Here is an 18279-nt window from a genome sequence, read left to right as displayed (position 1 = left end):
AATCAGTGAGCTACAGGTTCCTTAAAAAAAAAAAAAAAAAAAAAAAAAAAAAACCCTGTCTCAACAAAATAATGTAGAGTATGATCAAGAAAGACAACTAATGTTGACCTCTGGCTTTGACATACACATGTCAAAATACACATGAAAAAAAAGTGAAAATGCTTTTTTTTTTAATTATACCTCTATCTTTGTAAGGAGTATGCCCCATAACTTGTTAAGTATATCATTTTAAGCATATCCACAATATTGTGCAACCAATCTCTAGAACTTCTTTATCTTCAAAACTGAAACTCTAGCTTCTCCTGCCCTTGGCATCTGCCTTTTTACTTTCTGTGCCTATGATTTTTGGCACTGACACACTGAGGCCCTTGACATAGCTGTGCCCATGTCAACAACACACATTCACTCCGGATTTCACTCCCTCTCTACGGTTGAACTGTCTCTTGACATGTGACAGGACTTGGTTTTTTTTTTTTTTTAAGGTTGAATAATATTCTATTATTGTGCACAACACTTTCTTTATCCATTCATCTATCGATTGGGGGGACATTTGGGTAGTTTTGTTCTCTCATTTTCAAAGGAACATTGCAGCCATTCATTATAAGGAACCATTAGTGTTGAGAAGACTTCAAAATACTGACCACAGGAAATGTACTTTGGATGGTTCAGTGAAACCACAAGGCATTACCCTGAATTTGGCTTGTGTGGTCCTTCTTTGTGTGGCTTGAACCTAAATACAGAACTATACTTGGTGGTGTCATGTCACCCAGAGCAGGAACCTGTATTGAAAGAACGTTTCAATCACTGGCATGATGGGAGCTTTCTCTCTAGTCTTAGAGTTTCTCCTGGTTATAGGAAGCACAACTGTGAGAGCCACCATCCCACTGTGTGGCTCAGGAGGTGAGCAGATGTCCGCATCAGATCCCACAGCTGCTCTGGATCCTGCAAATGGGGTGACAATAAATGTGTACAAGTTCGTGTTAAAAAGCTTACTTATTCTCATACCTTGACCACCAGGATATACTTCATCACTGAGGAAAGTAAGTCAGAAAACAATTAAAAAAAAAAAAATAAGGGATAGGTGGTCCTTCCTAGCATCCACATTTCATAGAGAAAGGATCCATATCTCCTGGGAAAGGATCTTTTGTTGAACCAAGTGCATTAAAGGCAAGACCTTTACCTTGAGCCTGAAAGAGAGAGGGATTTAGAGCCATGCTTCAGGGACCAGAAGATCAGGGACAGTCATATTATGGGAGGCTTGTGTGACGCTGTTATGGGAGGCTGTGTGACACCATTTCTGAGCAGAGGAGCCTTGCATGGGTCAGGTCTGGACCAGCGTCTCAGTTGGACAACCCATACTTTATTTCTTTGTATAGGTAAGATTCCGGCCTATGTTGGCTAGCTTTTTGTCAACTTGATAGTCTAGAACCATTTGAGAGAAGGGAAGCTCAATTGCTAAAATGCCTCCAGAAGGTCAGGCTGTAAGCAGACAAGCCTACAGGACATTTTTTAAATTAGTGATCAATGGGGAAGAGCCCAGCCCAGTGTGGACAGTCCCATCCTTGGGCTGATGGTCCTGGGTTCTCTAAGAAAGCAGGCTGAGCAAGCTGTAAGGAGCAATCCAGTAAGCAGCACCCCTCCATGGCCTCTGCATCAGCTCCTGCCTCCAGGTTCCTGCCCTGTGGAATTTCTGTTCTGACTTCCTTCAGTGATGAGGAAACATAAGCCAAATAAACCCTTTCCTCCACAAGTTGTTTTTGGTCATAGTGTTTCATTGCAGAAGTAGTAACACTAACTCAGACACCAGCCTCACCACACCTGTACTTTTTCAGGTACCAATGGGTGCTTCTACCTGGGAGGCTCATTGCAAGTGTTAGCTGAGATCACATGTGTGACATATTCAACACAGAACCAGATGTATAATAGCTAGTCATTATTAACCCTCTTCTTCATCATGGAAAGATCAGCATAACCTTGTGCTGCTTTCTCAGCAAGTATGGATGCTATCACAAATGGTACAAAGATACACATGCAAGCAAAATGCCTGTAAAATAATGTTTTAAATAAAACTACATTACCAGCCCATAGGGCTTTTGTTTTAAATGACATACTGTAAATAAAGATCTTAACAAGAATATCTGGGACATATCAAATATTTGATAAGTACTACTAGCTCTTAGGATTATGACTATGTTTTTATAGGTTTTGCTGATATCATTTTAGACAAAGAAATAGTCAAATAACTTCCCGTCTTCTACCAATCTCAAAGCGAGCTAGCGTGCCAGAAAAATAAGGCTGGAGCACAGCCTGTCCTGGGCTAACTGCAGGGGCATTACCGTGACTAGAGCACCTTCCTCAGATTGTATTAGAAAAAGAAGCATGTAGAGATTGTTCCCTGGGCTCCGAAAGCCCGGGACTGATGAGTGGCTGGCCTTCTATAGGGGCAGCCCTGCCTCAGATTCCTGTGTGTACTCCTGGTGCTGCCGGAACCTACACTCTGGAGTGGGACCGTGGGGCCACTTCAGCCCCTCAGCACTTTCCTTCTTCACTAGCTAATATCCCTGTGACCCCAGCACTAAGCCGTTAAGAGTGTAACCAGGTTTCACCTTCATCACTGACTTAAAAAGTCTTACAGCAGTAAAATTGACATTTCAAGTTTACACTCACATTTCCATTTTTGCTTTCCCTTTCTTTTTTCTTATTTCTGTTTTGACATTTTACTGCGTGTGACTCTGTGGGGAAAGCAGGTTATAAACACATCAAAAGCCTCATACCAACATATGGAAGATATATGATTCTCTTTTAAAGGGCCCTGTAGAAAATGGTGAAAAGATCAGTAGAATTTGAGTGTGTGTGTGTGTGTATGTGTATGTGTGTCTGTGTGTCTGTGTGTCTGTGTCTGTGTGTATTTTAAAGTGAACTTCTGAGGCCTGCAGGCCTCCGCCAACCTGTGACACAGGACTCCAGGATGGTATTTGTGGTTCAAGGAGAGCAAAATCCCTATGTCATGCACATAGCTGCTCACTTTAATAGTTTGATATCTCTTCACTCGTCTTAAGTACCTTAAGGTATTTGGAAAAGGAAGAAAAAAAATCAAACAGGGGTGGGACCAGTACTGCTTTGTTTTGACTGATGTCTTTACAACCTTATCATCTGGATAAATGCCACTGTAAATAGAGGCCTACCTACACTGACTGTCTTAAAAGCCACCTGTATGCAGCAGTGGGCTTCAAGAGGTTTTGGGTTTGGTTTGGTTTGGTTTGGTTTTTTTTTCTTAACAACTAATTCCCCAAAGTCCTTACAGCAAAAGCCTGCAGCAGTAGTGCTTCTAGGGAGCAGCACTTTTGGTTTCTGCATCATCTCCCCATGACAGCCTACAAAGCCCAAGAACCAACTAGCACTCTCCTCGGTCACACAAGGACAACATGGCCTCAATGCAAGGCTCCTTCTCATGTCCTTTAAAGACAGATTCTCTTCCTTGTGTTGGTAGAGGTATCAGCAAAAGGGTTGTTAGGAGGGTGGGTGTATAGCGTCTTACAAGGCACGCAGTCACAGAGTCACACCCAACTAAACAAGCACCAACTGTATTCTGTGTGCCCCAAAACAGGAATGGCCCTGGGACAGCTTATATCCTAAAAGTACATGTTTGGTAGCTATCAAACATATTTATACGAGACAGAGGTTGAGAGAGATGGGGGAAGGGGGGACATATTTTCACTTTCACTTACCTGATCCTTTTTCTTGGCTTCTGATTTGTTTTTCTCATTTCCTGCATTTCCTTTCATGAATATGAACAATGCAACAGTTTCATTTGGGGGGGGGGGTGGGAGATGATTTGATTAGCCAAAGAGATTTTCCTTATCATGAAATATTTGCTGTAAAGAGAAGACAATTTAACTAGCCATTTAGAGCAAATTGGGATCTTGCATACCTGAAGCGTTGTATCACACTTGCCTAATGACAGATTTACAGGGCAAGTGCACATCAGCCTTAATCCCATAGTTATCTGACTTTGCCAGGGATGAAGATTCTGGTTTTTTTTTTTTTTTTTTTTGGTTTGGTTTTTTTTTTTTAAAGCAGACTTTTATATATTCAGTCCCTATAAATCTCACAGTGCCTTGAGATAAGTGTCTCACTGAACTCTGGGTTACCCTGTGATATGTAGCGAATGGAGTCAAAGTAAAAGAAACTCCATCTGTCCTGTTCCTCACAATAAAAGTCTACATGGAGGAGGCACATATTTGGCATAAGTTGTATTTGTATAGTAAACTATTTATCAGTGGCCCTCCAGTATCCAGCAGGTTGGACATGAGAAGTGGGAGATGACCACAGGACTTACCAGAGCGAGGCAGTGGGCAGAGTGGTCAGCTCCAACGTGGCTGCTGCTAGTCAGCCCAGGCTTTGCCAATCCAGTGATCACTATCCATTATGCCTGTCATATCAATTATGAATTCTCTGACACCAAACACTAAATCAGCTGAAATGATGGGTTTGCCTTTGGCGTGTTTCCCTGGGGAAATAACTGAGAAAACATGTAATAATTCACACAACCAATTTTGTAAACTACCCCCAACTTTTGGAAGAAGGCTGAGGAATAAATTCTAGGTGGAGAGATGTGATTTGCACCCAAGTGCGCCTGAAGCATTCGCTCATTCTCAGTGCTTTGATGCTTTCAAAGTGGATGTGACCTTGGCACTGTGTGAATTTTGAAGGTTTCTGTTTCTCTCATTGCCACACTGCGGCTGCCCCGTCTTCTTCCCACTCAAGGATGTGTCCTGCCTCCTACTCCTGGCATCCTTGTTTGAAATATACCACCCTCCATTTTCACCAACCATAATCTGTCCCCAGATTCTGCCCCCAAGGTTCCTATGTCTCTTGGGACCCCTGATCTCACTCTTCAGTCTCTCCACCCCTAATGGAAGCATTGTGGAAGATTTAAAGGGACCAATAGGTGAATAAATCCACCATTATTGAAAACTCATCTTCTCTAGAAAGACTTGCCAAACAACACATCATTGAATTGACCTAATTATTCTCTTTCTGTGAACCCTTTGCATTTGGTTTATTCAGTAAACTACTTGTCCATTTAAATGGGATAGATTTATCTCAACATCATTATTAAATTGTATACCACCTAAGGAGAAAACTTTCTTTGGTATCCTGTTTGTTACTTGCTGTACAGGTTGAACATGCAAGCATATATGTTGAATCCTATCAGGTCAGAGGAGCTGACCCAGGCCAGAAGTAGACATCCAAGAAAAAAAGAAAATAGATGCTTTCTGCCTGTGTTCTCTGTTTCTCTTATTGTGAGAAAAAAATTGTAATTGGGTGGGAAGACCCCAAGTATGGCATCAAAGAATACCCAGCATAGCACAAAGGAAGTAGAAGACAACCAGTTTTCAAGGTAATTTGATATGGACTTGGCAGTGTCCGGTTATGGAAACACAGAGGAAAACTTCAGGTCGTTTGGACTGTGTTTGTATATGGATTTAACTTGGCCTCAATATAGAGGACTCTCTGTTTTCTATGTGGCATGAAAGCCTGAAGTGAATCCGCATATTATTTATAGAAAGTAAGTTGCATAAAAAAGATTAGATACATTTTGCCCTGTTTTGGCATGGGGGCTTTAGGTGTACTTTGGTTTGGTTGTAGGGTGGTTTTTTTTTGTTTTGTTTTGTTTTGTTTTTTGTTCTTGTTGTTTTGTTGTGAGGCAGGCTCTCATATAACCCAAACTGGCCCTTGAACTTACTGTGTGTCTAAAGTTGCTCTTGAACCCATGTTCCTCCTCCTACCTCCCCAGTCCTAGAATTCCTGGTTGTACACTATTAAGCCTAGCTTGAAGTTGTCTTTCTAATAACCAAGATCCATATATGAATTGAGTAAGAAAATATACGACTAAACTTCTCTTTCTTCAGTTATTTCAATTTCCAACCATGAACCTGCCAAGCCCACCTCCACCACGAGAAAGTAAATGAAGCAAGTTATTGCATTTCTATTTTGTTCCTAGATACTGTGAAAAGGGATATTTGCATTGTGTATTAAATTGACCATAGTGCCAGGCCTTACCATGTTATATTACATGATCACTAACCTGTTATCCCTGTACACATATTTACACACAGGCCTAAGGACACATACTTTCCACATAAACACATACAGGCATGTTTCACTTGGACTGAAAAGTTATTTACAACTCTGTCTGGAGATACATACAACAGTGATTAACAAGTGCACAGCCAATCTACAACATGCAGATTAAAAACTAAATAAATGGCATGAGAGTTTATTTTAAAACAATTACAAGATGTTTTATATTTCTCCTTCATCCTGAACTATGTGTTTGAAAACAAAGTCTTCATAAGAACCACATGCAGATCTTTTGGACTGTGAAACAGGCCGTGTCCAACAACCACACGTCTGCACACATCCTCAGAAGACAGACAGACCCCACACAGCCTGCCATTCAGAGTGAGAAAGGAAAGTATGTATGTGCATATGTGGAATATGTATGATTCTCTGAATTCCACTTTTTCTAGTTTTCATTTATTTTTGTTCTATTTTTTTAGAAGGGCTTTTTGTCTGACTATGATTTGAAATTGAAGATTTGGGCTGGAAACAAAGATTTTAATTAATACAACTACATTGTTTTTGTTGTTGAAGTTTCTCATGAAAAGAAACTTTACTAAAGTCAACCAGACATACCATTGTTTGCCATCCTTCAACTGAAGCCTAGTTGAAGCTCCAGTGTCTAAGTGCACACACACACACACACTCCCGCACACATACACCCGTACACACACACACGCACATACACACACACACACACACACGTACACATACACACGCATATGTACGCATGCATGCATGTATATGTGTGTGTGTTTCTCATAAAGCTGAAAATGTAGATACACCAATTTAATTACATAAACATATGCTACATCTCTACTCTAGATAGAGTAGCTGATTGATAGGTGGATGGATAGATACATAGATACATAAATAGATAGATCCATCTACATGGGACTTTAGAATCCACAATACCAACTCTGCTCAACAAGCCTGAACCTTCTCTGGAAGGGAAAAATTAAGCCAACCCCACCTCCCTGGCTCCCTTGGCCTTTTCCTTCCTTGGCCTCTTGTGACTTCCCCCAGTCGTCTGTTCCTGTTGATGCTGCACACTGTGGCCATCCACTGCTGAGTCCCATCACAGTGGAAGGCTCGCTTTTCTCTGAACTGGACACAGTGTTCTTTCCCTAACTTACTTCCTCCTCATTATCAAGGGCTTTAAGCACACTTGCTCAAATGCAATCATTTTCTTTTTCTCTTTTAACCCTGAGTTATAGGTTGCTCATCCATGTACTTCCCAAATGAAGTGATTCAAATCTAAGTGAGTAGCTAGGTAAACTTCTGAATGACAGACTACCGGAGAGAGACCGCTCCCAGATAGGTGACTCCTAGGCACTGTGTTGGCTCTTTATGAGGCGCCTCTGCTTGTCTATCTTTACCAGGTGTTGTAAATATTTTTCAAAGTTGAATCACTGTTGTAAATTCCTGTGTAAACACAAGATGTAATGAGAGACACTATAGTGTACTCATTACAAGAGCAAGCTCTGGAGTCAGACTGTTTAGGTTCAAGCCTGGCCCTGTTAGCGCCCAGGTTTCTTCTTCTGTAAGATGGACATAATTGTATTAGTTACTGTGATTGTTGCTGTGATGAAACACCATGACCCATCTCCAGCACAGTGGAGCAGGACAGCAACAGGCAGGCATGGCGGCCGGCACAGGGGCTGAGAGGTAGCATCCTCAATGGCAACCGTGAAGCTGAGAGAGCGAACTAGAACCTTCCCCTGGTAAGGTAATTCCCCCAACAAATCTTCACCAAGCAGCGCCAGTAATCGGGGACCGGGTGTTCAAGTGCCCGAGAGCATGATTTCATTCAAAGCCCCTCGGTGGCCTCGACACCCCTCGTAGGCTTGGAGTGAGGTTCAGTTAGTCTGTGCATGTTGAAGGGCTTGAGGTACCACCTGTTGCGTAACAAGCCAATACTAAGTGCTATCTGTTTGAGTTTATGGAAATCAGTGTCTTTATATATGTATAGACCCCTTATAGGTCTGACAATTGGTCAAACTTCTGCCCAAAATTAATTTTTCAGAAATGAAGATACTAAACTGACTTCAACAGCCCCCTTGCGAGCTGACTGGCCTAATTTGGCCAAGTGATACTGAATATTATGATCAGGACTCTTTTAAGTTTTTGCCTCTACCTCCTTTTCCACTGAAAGTGATGCCTTGGGGAAAAGCACAAGTAGGAAACTAGTAGGCCTCCCCTTTCTCTGTAAGTTATTAAAAAACCATCTGAAGACACCCTGTACTTTGGAGTACTGGAGAGGAGAGCCACCGCAGGGAGACCTACCCGTAGATTAGAGAGAGGAAGTTCATTCTACCTGAAATGGGAACCCAAGTAAGTTCTCTGGTGAAAGGGATTTCCCAAGTAGTTATAGCAATGTTCACCTGCACGACACAATCGATAGGGTGTTCTGTGGAACACCCGCACTCTGCAACCCCCACGATCATCTGAGGAAAGCTCGGCTTTTCTGGAACACTAAGAATTTACTCCCTGAAGGACCATTTTTAAAATGTTCTTGGTGACAGTCTTTTAAAAATACTTTTCAGCTTTCGCTGCCTTTTAAAAACTGAACAAAATGTCCCCAGCATCTGTTTTTCCTAGACTGTCCCCAGCATCTGCTGAGAGAGACAAAGTCTGTTTGCCCCAACACAGAACAGCCATGGGCTGTCACTACTGTGTCTTTTTATGTCTCTCCGCCCCCCCCCCCCCAGTCGCCAGCAGCCGTTGCCTTCAGCTGGCTGAATGTGCCCCCTTAAGCTGCCTTTCACAACCTTTGGCCCCAACACATACTTCTCATTTGCAGCTTTAGAAACTCTATAACCAAGCAAAACCACAGTACCGGAAGAAACATGGAGAAATCCTCCTCATGTGATACCAGAGTCTCAGATGCGCAGCAAGGATGGGGCTGGTGCACAGCCAAGGCTCTCTGGTGGCAGAAGACACAGAGTTGCTCGGTAACAGGGCTTGCCTGGGTGTGTGTAGTTGGTGCGTACTGATAATCTCCTTCTGTATGGATTCAGAGTTCATCTGTGACTGGAAAAGCCAGTCTGTACCCACCAGGGCCCTCCGTGCTACACACATGAAGAATGGAAGTTGATTTATGCTTAACTTCGAATCTATTGTGGATATTTGTGTTAGCTATCTATTGCTGTGCAGCAATTGTCTATAAAACTGTGGCTTAAAATAACACACGTTCTTCACAGTCTCTCTGAATTAGGAATAGAAGTTCAGCTTGGCTCATAGACATCACACTTCCTGGACTTCAACAGTCCCGTGTTTCAATCTTTTCCAGTCTGTAGTAGTGCAGTTTCAGTCTCAGATAAAGATAGGCTCGGGGGGTGGTGGGGGTTACTTTCTCCACCTCCTGAGTGGTTGAGACGATGCTCAGTCCCTCACCATCTGAGTATCTCCCGCATTGCAGTTAGTGTCAGCATGTAAGCAGAAGAAGCAATAGAAAGAGCCTCAGCAGAATGGAGAGCACGGTCTGTGTGACATAGTCATAGAAGTGACATCCTATCCCATTTCTTACTGTCAAGGCAAATCCTTAAATCCATTCTGTATCTACACAATATGGTGTGGCGGTTTGAAGGAGAATATCCCCCACAGGCACATGGATTTAACACAGTTGGTGGCACTGTTTGGGTGGGGGGTGGCCTTGCTGGAAGGCATTACTGAGGCTGTGCTTTTGACAGTTTAAAGACTCTTCTAGTTCATTCTCTCTGCTTCATGCTTGTGGTTGAAGGCGTGAGCTCTCATACCTGCTGCTTAGTGCCATACCTTTGTACCATGATGAGCATCTATCCATGTGGAACCATAAACCCAATAACCCCTTTTTTTTTTCTTTTTTCTTTTTCTTTCTTTTTTTTTTTTTTTTTTGTTTTGTTTTTTTTTTTGTTTTTTGTTTTTTGTTTTTCAAGACAGGATTTCTCTGTGTCTATCACTGGCTGTCCTGGACTCACTTTTTAGACCAGGCTGGCCTTGAATTCGCAGCGATCCTCCTGCCTCTGGATCCCGAGTTCTGGGATTAAAGGCATGCACCACCACACCCGACAAATCCTTCCTTGTATAAATTACTTTGTCCATGGTGTTTTATCCCAGCAACAGATAAATGAGTGGTACAGGCAGTGACTGTTCAAAGGCCTGGATTTCAACAAGCAGGGAGCACCAAGGGCATTCCAGACATCTGCCTGCGATGCCGTGGCTCTTCAAATCAAGAGAACTCCCGCTCCACCATGGCTGGAGGCTCCTTTTTCCCTGACCATGACACTGGTGAGACTGCTCTCAGTGGAGGGCGCTCTCAGTGGGGAGTGACACAGTTGCTGTCCATCTTCCCTTTCAGCTCACTTACTATATAGACAAGCTATATGTGCAGGGACAGGTTATTTACAATTTTGCTAAGTATTTTAACACATCTTCAGCGAGACTGAGTGTTACCCATATAACAGAGCTCCGTGGATGCCGTTCACCCGTGCACAACACACCCAGCCACAGGAAGAGGTAGAGCCAACTAGTACAGAGGATCTTCTTCCGAACAAACAAAAACAATATTTGCGCACACACACACCCCATAGGGTAACAGCTGGGCTTTTCAATCCCATCTACTTAGAAGATGCAATGTGACTGAAAGCTACTGTGAATTCTGTTATCAACATTTTAAAGATAAGACAAGGTAGATATACACACACACACTCACACACACACACACACACACACACACACACACACACACACACCTGAGCATTGTGCTTGTTGTGTCACAACCTCCTGCAATCTTCCCACAGCCCCTCAAGGCTCCAGGTTTGAGAATGTCCAGATTACAGGTCAATGTAGGGTCAAGCACTCTGACAGCCACTGGATCCCAGTGGACGACAGACGAGAAGCAGACAGGACAAGAGCACCGTGCACAGTGCTTTCTCCCATCTGTCCTGATACACAAAATCCCCGATGGCTACCTTGAGCTTCCACACATTCAGTGAAGAGGTCCTCATGAAGAAACTAGTCTGCCCAGAGTGAAGGTCCATGGCACAAGTGTGATGCTCAGATGCACGGCCCAGAGCCTTGGCACCCTGAAGTCACAGAGAACAGTGGCACACATGGATGGTCTGCGGACACTGGTTATATCTGATTGGTGGAGGTGACTGACCTCCGCGTGTGTGCCTTCTCAAAATAAGGGAATTTGTGTAAAAAACCATGTATGTATTGGTTCATGTATATATTGGCTTCAAAGTCACTATGTAGCCAGTGGTGACTGTCAACTTCTGGATGTCCTGTGTTCACCTCTTAAGCACTGGGATTATAGGCATATGCCACCATGCCTTCTTTATACGGCGCAGCCAGTCAAACTCAGATCCTCATCCTTGCCAGGCCAGGACTCTACTAAGCTCCATCCCCAGCCCTTCAAGCATCTTAATTGATGAAAGCCAAGCCATTATTTATTACATCCATTCACACTATTTTGTAAAGCAATCCACTTTGTGTTTCCAGATGTTTCCCGTACAGGGGGAAATGTGTTACAGCTATCTTAAAAATTGCCCTAATTTTACACTTCAAAGACATAGCCTAGAATTTGAAATGGTGGTACACACCTGTAATCTCAGCAGTTGGGTGGTGGAGGCAGAAACATCAAGAGACCAAGGTCATTTTCAGCTATATAGCAAGTTCAAGGCCAGCCTGATTTACATGAGACAAGGAGAAGGTGGGGAGGGCAAGACGAATCAGCTCCCAAGAGCCCTCTTGACACTGGCGTGCTAAAAGCGTGTTGCTACACTGTGTTCATTTATAGGTCAGACAGGCTCTGTTCTCTTGGCAGATGCCCAGGTATCCTAGGATTCTCCTCAACACCAGGTCCAAATGGGAACTGGCAGCTGTTCTCTGTAATATGGCCCCAGAACTGGGCAAAGCAGTTCTGGTGGAGTCTACTTAGGACCAAGGCAGTTTCCTCTTCTCTGGTCCAGTTCTGCTGCGCTCTCACCCTGTCCAGTAAATGGATCACCACACCTGCCACTGGTACCATCATCACAGACAGCCACACACAGGTTCCAGTTGTCTTTCCCACCGTTCAGCTTCTAGGCAAGCTACTAAATGGCCTTTGCCTTGGTTTCTTCCTTTGTAGAGCAGGGCATGTGCTTGAAGCTAGTTTCATGGTATTAGCACAAGGATGGAATTTCGGAAGTTGAAAATGTTCAGATGTATATGTGGCACCTGAAAGTGTTATGGAGAGATTTAGTGCAGCGCGAGCATCCCGTATATCAAGTACTGGGGACCAGAAGTGTTTCAGACCTGGATTCCTTTAGGAATTTTGAACATTTGTATTTGTATATTGAGATGTCTTTTGAGATGGGATACAGGTCTACCCACAACATTCATGTTTTTTTTTTCCTGTATACTTTATACGCATAGCCTGAAGGTAATTTCACTTGGTAGGCAGAGACAGGCAGACAGTTATGAGTTCAAGGCCAGCCTGGTTTACAAAGCGAGTCCAGGATAGCCAGGGTGACACAGAGAAACCCTACCTCGAAAAACCAAACGCCCCCCAAGTGAAATGTTTTCAGTGCTTCTGCTTTTACTATAATCTGTACCACAAGACCAGCTGTGGAATTTTCCACTGTGGAGTCATGTTGATAGCTAGTTCAGCCTGGAAGAGACATAGCTGTACCTATTTCTCTGTGATCTGTACATACATCACCAATGGGTTCATTCCAGGTCATTCCCAGTGGTGCTCTGTCGAGTCCACCAGCACTGCTGTCTCTAGACCAGCACTGACGCAGCAACAGTACTAAGCTGTTTGGCCCCTGTTGCTGACCATGTCCTCCATCTTGTGCCAGAGACTATCCATCCTGAGCTAGCATCTTGTGAAGCATTGAGGATATAAATGGAAATGATACATGGTCTTTGCCCTCATCTGGGTCCCAGAGTAAAAAGAAATCAAGTGATGAAGTAGAGGGTGATCCCTGGGAAGCGTATGCACCAAATCACAAAAAGCCCAGTGTTAGTTCCCAGGTCTCCTCCTACTTAACGTTTCTAAGTACCCTAAAGTGGCAGGAAGCCAGAAAAACGCTTAATGCCTTTGTAAAGCTGACACTATTTAGTAACAAGTCCCTGTTTCGTGCCTTCGAGCTCTATGGTGGCTCTTGACCTTTCCCATCTTTCTCAAGAGGTATTCGTTCCGTTTACCAATTTGGTGGTGGTGTAATCGTAAGCAGATTATTTGTTCAGTAGTGATTCTTATCCTAGAGTCTGTTCCTCAAGGAGATAGAAACTGCACAGAGGAGTCCTTGATGACCGTGAGCAGCAACTGCCAAGTCATGGTCACCCATGGAAAGGGTCAGAGGCCATTCATACAGTCATGCACTGAGTGCCTCTGAGTGGTGCAAGAGCCAGGCTCTAAGACATGCTCTCACGCTTTAGCTCAGGCTGGCTCGATTTGTTCAGCTCCTTCGAGGGGCCCAGGGGGGGCGGGGGGGGCGAAGGATACCACCGCACATCCAGGTTGCTTCCTAGTCCTGAACCACTACTTGAAATGTCCAGGTTCACAATCCTGCCAAAACCTTTGTGGGTTGCCAGATTTCAGTTGTTGCCTTACAAGTGAACCAAGCCATTTTCTAGAGCATTGAGGTGTCCCCCAGCCTGGCCTCTCTGTCTAGAAAGTGCCATTTTCATAAAGAGCTGTCATGCTCCGAGTCCTTTGCCTTGTGATTTAGCTGTTCAGATGAAGTGCAGGCTGCTGTTGCTCGCCTGATGCTGGTGATGTGTGTTTTTTGTTTTATTAAATCTTTAAAATACCGGCCTTGTTTTTTACGATTCCCATATATTCTTTTGTTCTTCTTCATGACTGGTTAGATCACACTTTTGCTCCCTTAGTGAAAATATTAGTGCCTTTCCGAAGAACACTCCGGTCTCCAGAGTGGCTGCCTAATAAAGTGGAGAAATGTGTGGAGCTTACTCTCAGACTCATGGAGGCCTTGGTGCGGGTATATTACAATGGCACGGTTTAGGGCCTATGAGAGGTCCACAGAGATGTAGGTCTTTTGACTCTTACCAGATTTGCCTTGATAAGTCTGACATCATTTGGCACAAGTCTCAGAACCCTTTATGAAGTTAGGCTACCAAATGGCTTTTGTTCCCATTATGGAGTGTGTGTGTGTGTGTGTGTGTGTGTGTGTGTGTGTGTGTGTGTGTGGGTACGAGCACGTGCGTGGTTAAATATTGCTAAGAAAAATCTGTTGAGTTGAAGCCAGCTCTTGTCCAGGTATGATCTTGAGTGTTCAAGTCCTGGCGCTCACCCTCAATGCACAGGGAGCTTAATCCTTCTGCTTCAAAGAATGCTTTTCTTTGGAGATGCTGAGGAACGGGAGAGCATCCCCAGCATGCCCTAAGCTCCCACAGGACCCAATACAAAAGACTGTCCCTACTCAGAGGAGAAAGGTTAGATTAGTCGTGAATACAACTGGCCTAACTCCTGATGTGAATCCCCAAACAAGCCAGCCCATGACATCCAACTGAACTTGTTCCCGTGCGTTACAGCGTCTGAGCCCATCCTGTGCTGTTAGTTTTGGCAAGTACGCCACAGCAGATAATAAATCATGGAAGGAAAAAGCTTTTGGCCTACCATGGTTCAGCCTGCCGTGATGTTAGAATACAGAAAGCAGTTCTGTTTTTACACATCCTTTCACTAACCCGACATTCATAATTTATGATTTCACTGTAAAATTCCTGCAACACTACACCAAAAGTAGCCCTGCCCTTTAATTAAGTCCTCTTGGTAGGGAAGACGTGGAACCGAGGTACAAACCGTCTCTCTGTGCCCAGTGATTGATAGTGATTATGTCTTTATGAACCCAGCCTAAAGGTCTCAACTTCCTGATGGGTGAAGCCAGCTATAGGGCCACTTCCTGGGTGTGCCTGGCAGAGACCAGTGGCTGCTAACAAAACCAGAAATAGTTCGGGGGTCACAATGTAGACTATTGAGCTCTTAAACCCCCATCCCTTGTTTCTGTGGGAACTTACAATTAGATTGCACGCTACCTCCATGCTTAGGTAGCAATGCACAGTACGGATTGTTGAGTAGAGGTCTCATCAAGGCATTGTAATTTGACACGCAGATTTTAGCTTTTAAGTTAGAAATAATTAATATCAGGAGGTATTTCTGGCCGCAACAGTACTTGAATTAAACATAATAGCCAAGGGAACCTTAATCTGTCTCATTGTTTTAAGTTATTTTTCAAATGTTTTGAGGCAGTGTCCTGCTACACCACCCAGACTGGCTTCAAGCTGATGAATCCTCCTGCCTCTACCTCCTGAGTGCTGTGGTTACGAATATGGGCCACCATGGCCAGTTGTTCAAAGTAGGCAAGTTTAATTTTTAAAATAGTACTGGGAAGTATTAAAAGACCAACCTCCCAAGGCCAGGTGTTCCTGGCTCCTCGCTGCTTCTCCTTTAGTTGTAGCCTTCCTCAGCTTAGCAGTGATGTCCTCAGCCCAAACCTATGGCCTGTTATTGAAAGATCTTATAGAGGAATCTAGATCTACTGGGCTCCTGTGGAGAAAGGAAGGCAACAGATCTGTCAAGATAGCAAAAGTTGGATTAAGTGAACATTTAAGTTTCAGCTGCCTGCTGTCATGATAACAGCCAAAGCAAGCTGGTACAACCCTCCTCACTGAACTCTCTTTTGTCTATGCCTCCAAGATGTCTGTTTTCTGGATTGTATTGATGTGGGTGCACATGACATTTTCTGTTGTTTTTGCAGGTTTGGACCAGGCTTGGTCATCTATTGGTATGGATTTATCCAGGAACTAGACTGCAACCGGGAAAGGGGCATCCTGCTCAAAGCCTCTTTCCCAACAGACATTGTCACCTTATGCCACAGCACAGCTTGACCCTGAAGATCCTGGAAGAGAAGCCGGAAGCAATGTTACTTTCCTGCAGTATAAACTGCTGGCAACATCTGCCCTGAACTCCAGCTGAACCCTTGCTGCTGCAGTTGCAGCCCTACCTCTCTAGACAAACATATCAAGAGTTTCTGTTTTCCTTCATCCCGAGCTGACGTGAATAGCCAAGAACTACAGACACAGCCCACTCGCTATCAGCAGTTCTGTCTCTGACAAACAGTTAGTTTATAGATAGTCATAATCTTGCTTCCTTCCGAATGCTTTCTCCTTGTATACTGAACAGAAGAAATAGAATAGAGACTGAAAGGTGTAATTTTTCAATTTTCTTCCCTATTATCGGATATTTTTTCTTCTGAACCTCCGTTCATACTCACTCACTCCCCCCCCCCTCACCTTCCTCCCCTTCCTCCCACCCACCCCCCACTTTTTCTCTTCGGGTGTACTCTGGTACCATCAAGGAGTAAATTAGCACAAACCTAGAGACAGGAAGTCCATAAGTAACTGCCCCTTCTCACCTGGGACTCACAGCTTTTTCTGTGGAGCCGTATGGCCTCCTGACTTCTTTGGCTTTCAGCCAAGCTGCAAAACTCCCCCTTGATGAGTATTTCCTCTTTTCATAAAGCTGACCTGAACACCAAACACTTTACATTGATCTCACCTTAAAGTAGGAGTTGCATTGTGTCTACAGGACCATGCTCCTTTGGCTTGGGCCTGAAGCCCAGCCACTCTGTGGACAGTGGCCCTTCAGACATGACTGCCAACCAGCACAGTGTTAGCTACTATTTTATGAGTTGTTTTTAAGTCCATTCATACACGCTGCTCTGTGTCTGTATTTTACACCACATAATTGTATAACACTCAGATAATTTAGACATTATAAATAGTCAGCTTTGAATGAATTAAGTGTACTAGAAAACTCTTAGAGCCATTTTTAAATAAACAAAATAAAAGAGATTTTTGTATTTTATTCATTTTAATTTATTCACTTTTGTATACTGCAGATCAGACTTCAGTCAGAAGCAAAACATCTATAAAATAATTGTAAACCTATCTTTTGGGAAAGTAAAAAGTAATCTTTATCTTCCAAAAAATGTATTTTATAAAAATAAATAAATAAAAATCTTTGCCCTCATGCTTGTAAAATGCCGCTTTTATAATGCTGAATAGATGGCTTTAAAAATAAAAATACGACTCTTGGAAGCACCTCAAGTCATTCACATTGGTCAGTTCCTTTTGTACCTGGTCAATGAAAATCTTGGCCTATTGCCTTCCTGCCCAGGGCCACAAGTGTGCCAGGTGCGAGGTAGGACTTAAAGGTCTCCTGGGAAACTGTAGGAAATCATGAGAGAGACAGTAAAGTGGTAAGGAGGCATCCAGCAAACTTGTATTTCCACATAGAATGCATTATGCAGGTTCTGTGTATGAAATAGATGATTGGTGACCACTACCACATTGCCCTTATACACACACTTTAAAGGAAAATATTAAAATCTGGTTTCATGGCATGCCCTATCCCACTGGTTTTGTTTGTTTTGGTTTTTGTAGTAAATTACATGTACCTGCACAGATGTTGAAAATCTTGCTAAATCCTTGTCAAAGGTTTTCTTGTTTTAATATTAGCCTAATTTATAATGAGCGTGCACTAATAAATTTTAAAACCTGAAAAGGTGCTGTCGCTTGGTGTTTATTCTTCTACCTGGAGCCCTGACATAATGTGTTGTGAAAAGGTTGGGGTGAGCCCCAACAGAGACACCAGCTTGTATTTATGAGTGGCCCCTCACAATTTGGCCCTTCAAATTAAGAAAGAAACCAACAGTAAACTAAGTACTGTGGTGAGGTTATGGGTTACTCAAAACTAGTGTGACCTGTAGTCTGCTGTGTTTGCATGAGAGGCATGTGGAAAAGAAGGAGTGATGTGCCCATATCGAAAGTCTAAAACCTCTTCGACTTTTCTTTTATCTTAAAAATACCTCTCTGGGTGCCGGAGAGATGTCTCAGCAGTTAAGAACATTTGGTGCTTTTTCTGAGGATCCAGGTTCAAATCCCAGCAACCATGTGGCAGCTCACAAGCACCTGTAATCCAGTTCCAGGAGATCCATGGCCTCCATGGGCACCGGACATGGACTTGGTACACATACATACATGCAGGTAAAACACTGATACGGACATCTTAAAAATACCTGTGCAACATGCCTCTATGTTGCTTGCCTGTTTATTTTTGCAGTGTATGCAATCCACGTATCAGCCCTGCATAGCAGTCATGAG

The 18279-nt window shown here is 43.4% G+C and overlaps 1 protein-coding gene across 2 annotated transcripts in view; it reads left to right on the top strand.

The window, feature by feature from the left end:
- CDIN1 (CDAN1 interacting nuclease 1) overlaps positions 1-17146 on the top strand; it is a 199962-nt gene extending 182816 nt beyond the window's left edge. The window contains exons 11-12 of one of the 2 annotated variants that reach the window (XM_084776570.1): positions 8930-9080; positions 15873-17146. In XM_084776570.1, the coding sequence (XP_084632696.1) occupies positions 8930-9080; positions 15873-16079 (358 nt within the window). In that variant the 3' untranslated portion in view covers positions 16080-17146. The remainder of the gene's footprint in view (positions 1-8929; positions 9081-15872) is intronic. The other variant, XM_084776571.1, reaches the window with a different exon arrangement.
- Positions 17147-18279: the final 1133 nt, after the last annotated feature.

Source organism: Acomys minous (assembly GCF_964271855.1).
Source record: "Acomys minous genome assembly, chromosome: 3".
Classification (NCBI taxonomy): Eukaryota; Metazoa; Chordata; class Mammalia; order Rodentia; family Muridae; genus Acomys; species Acomys minous.
This window is presented reverse-complemented; position numbering and strand designations above follow the sequence as displayed.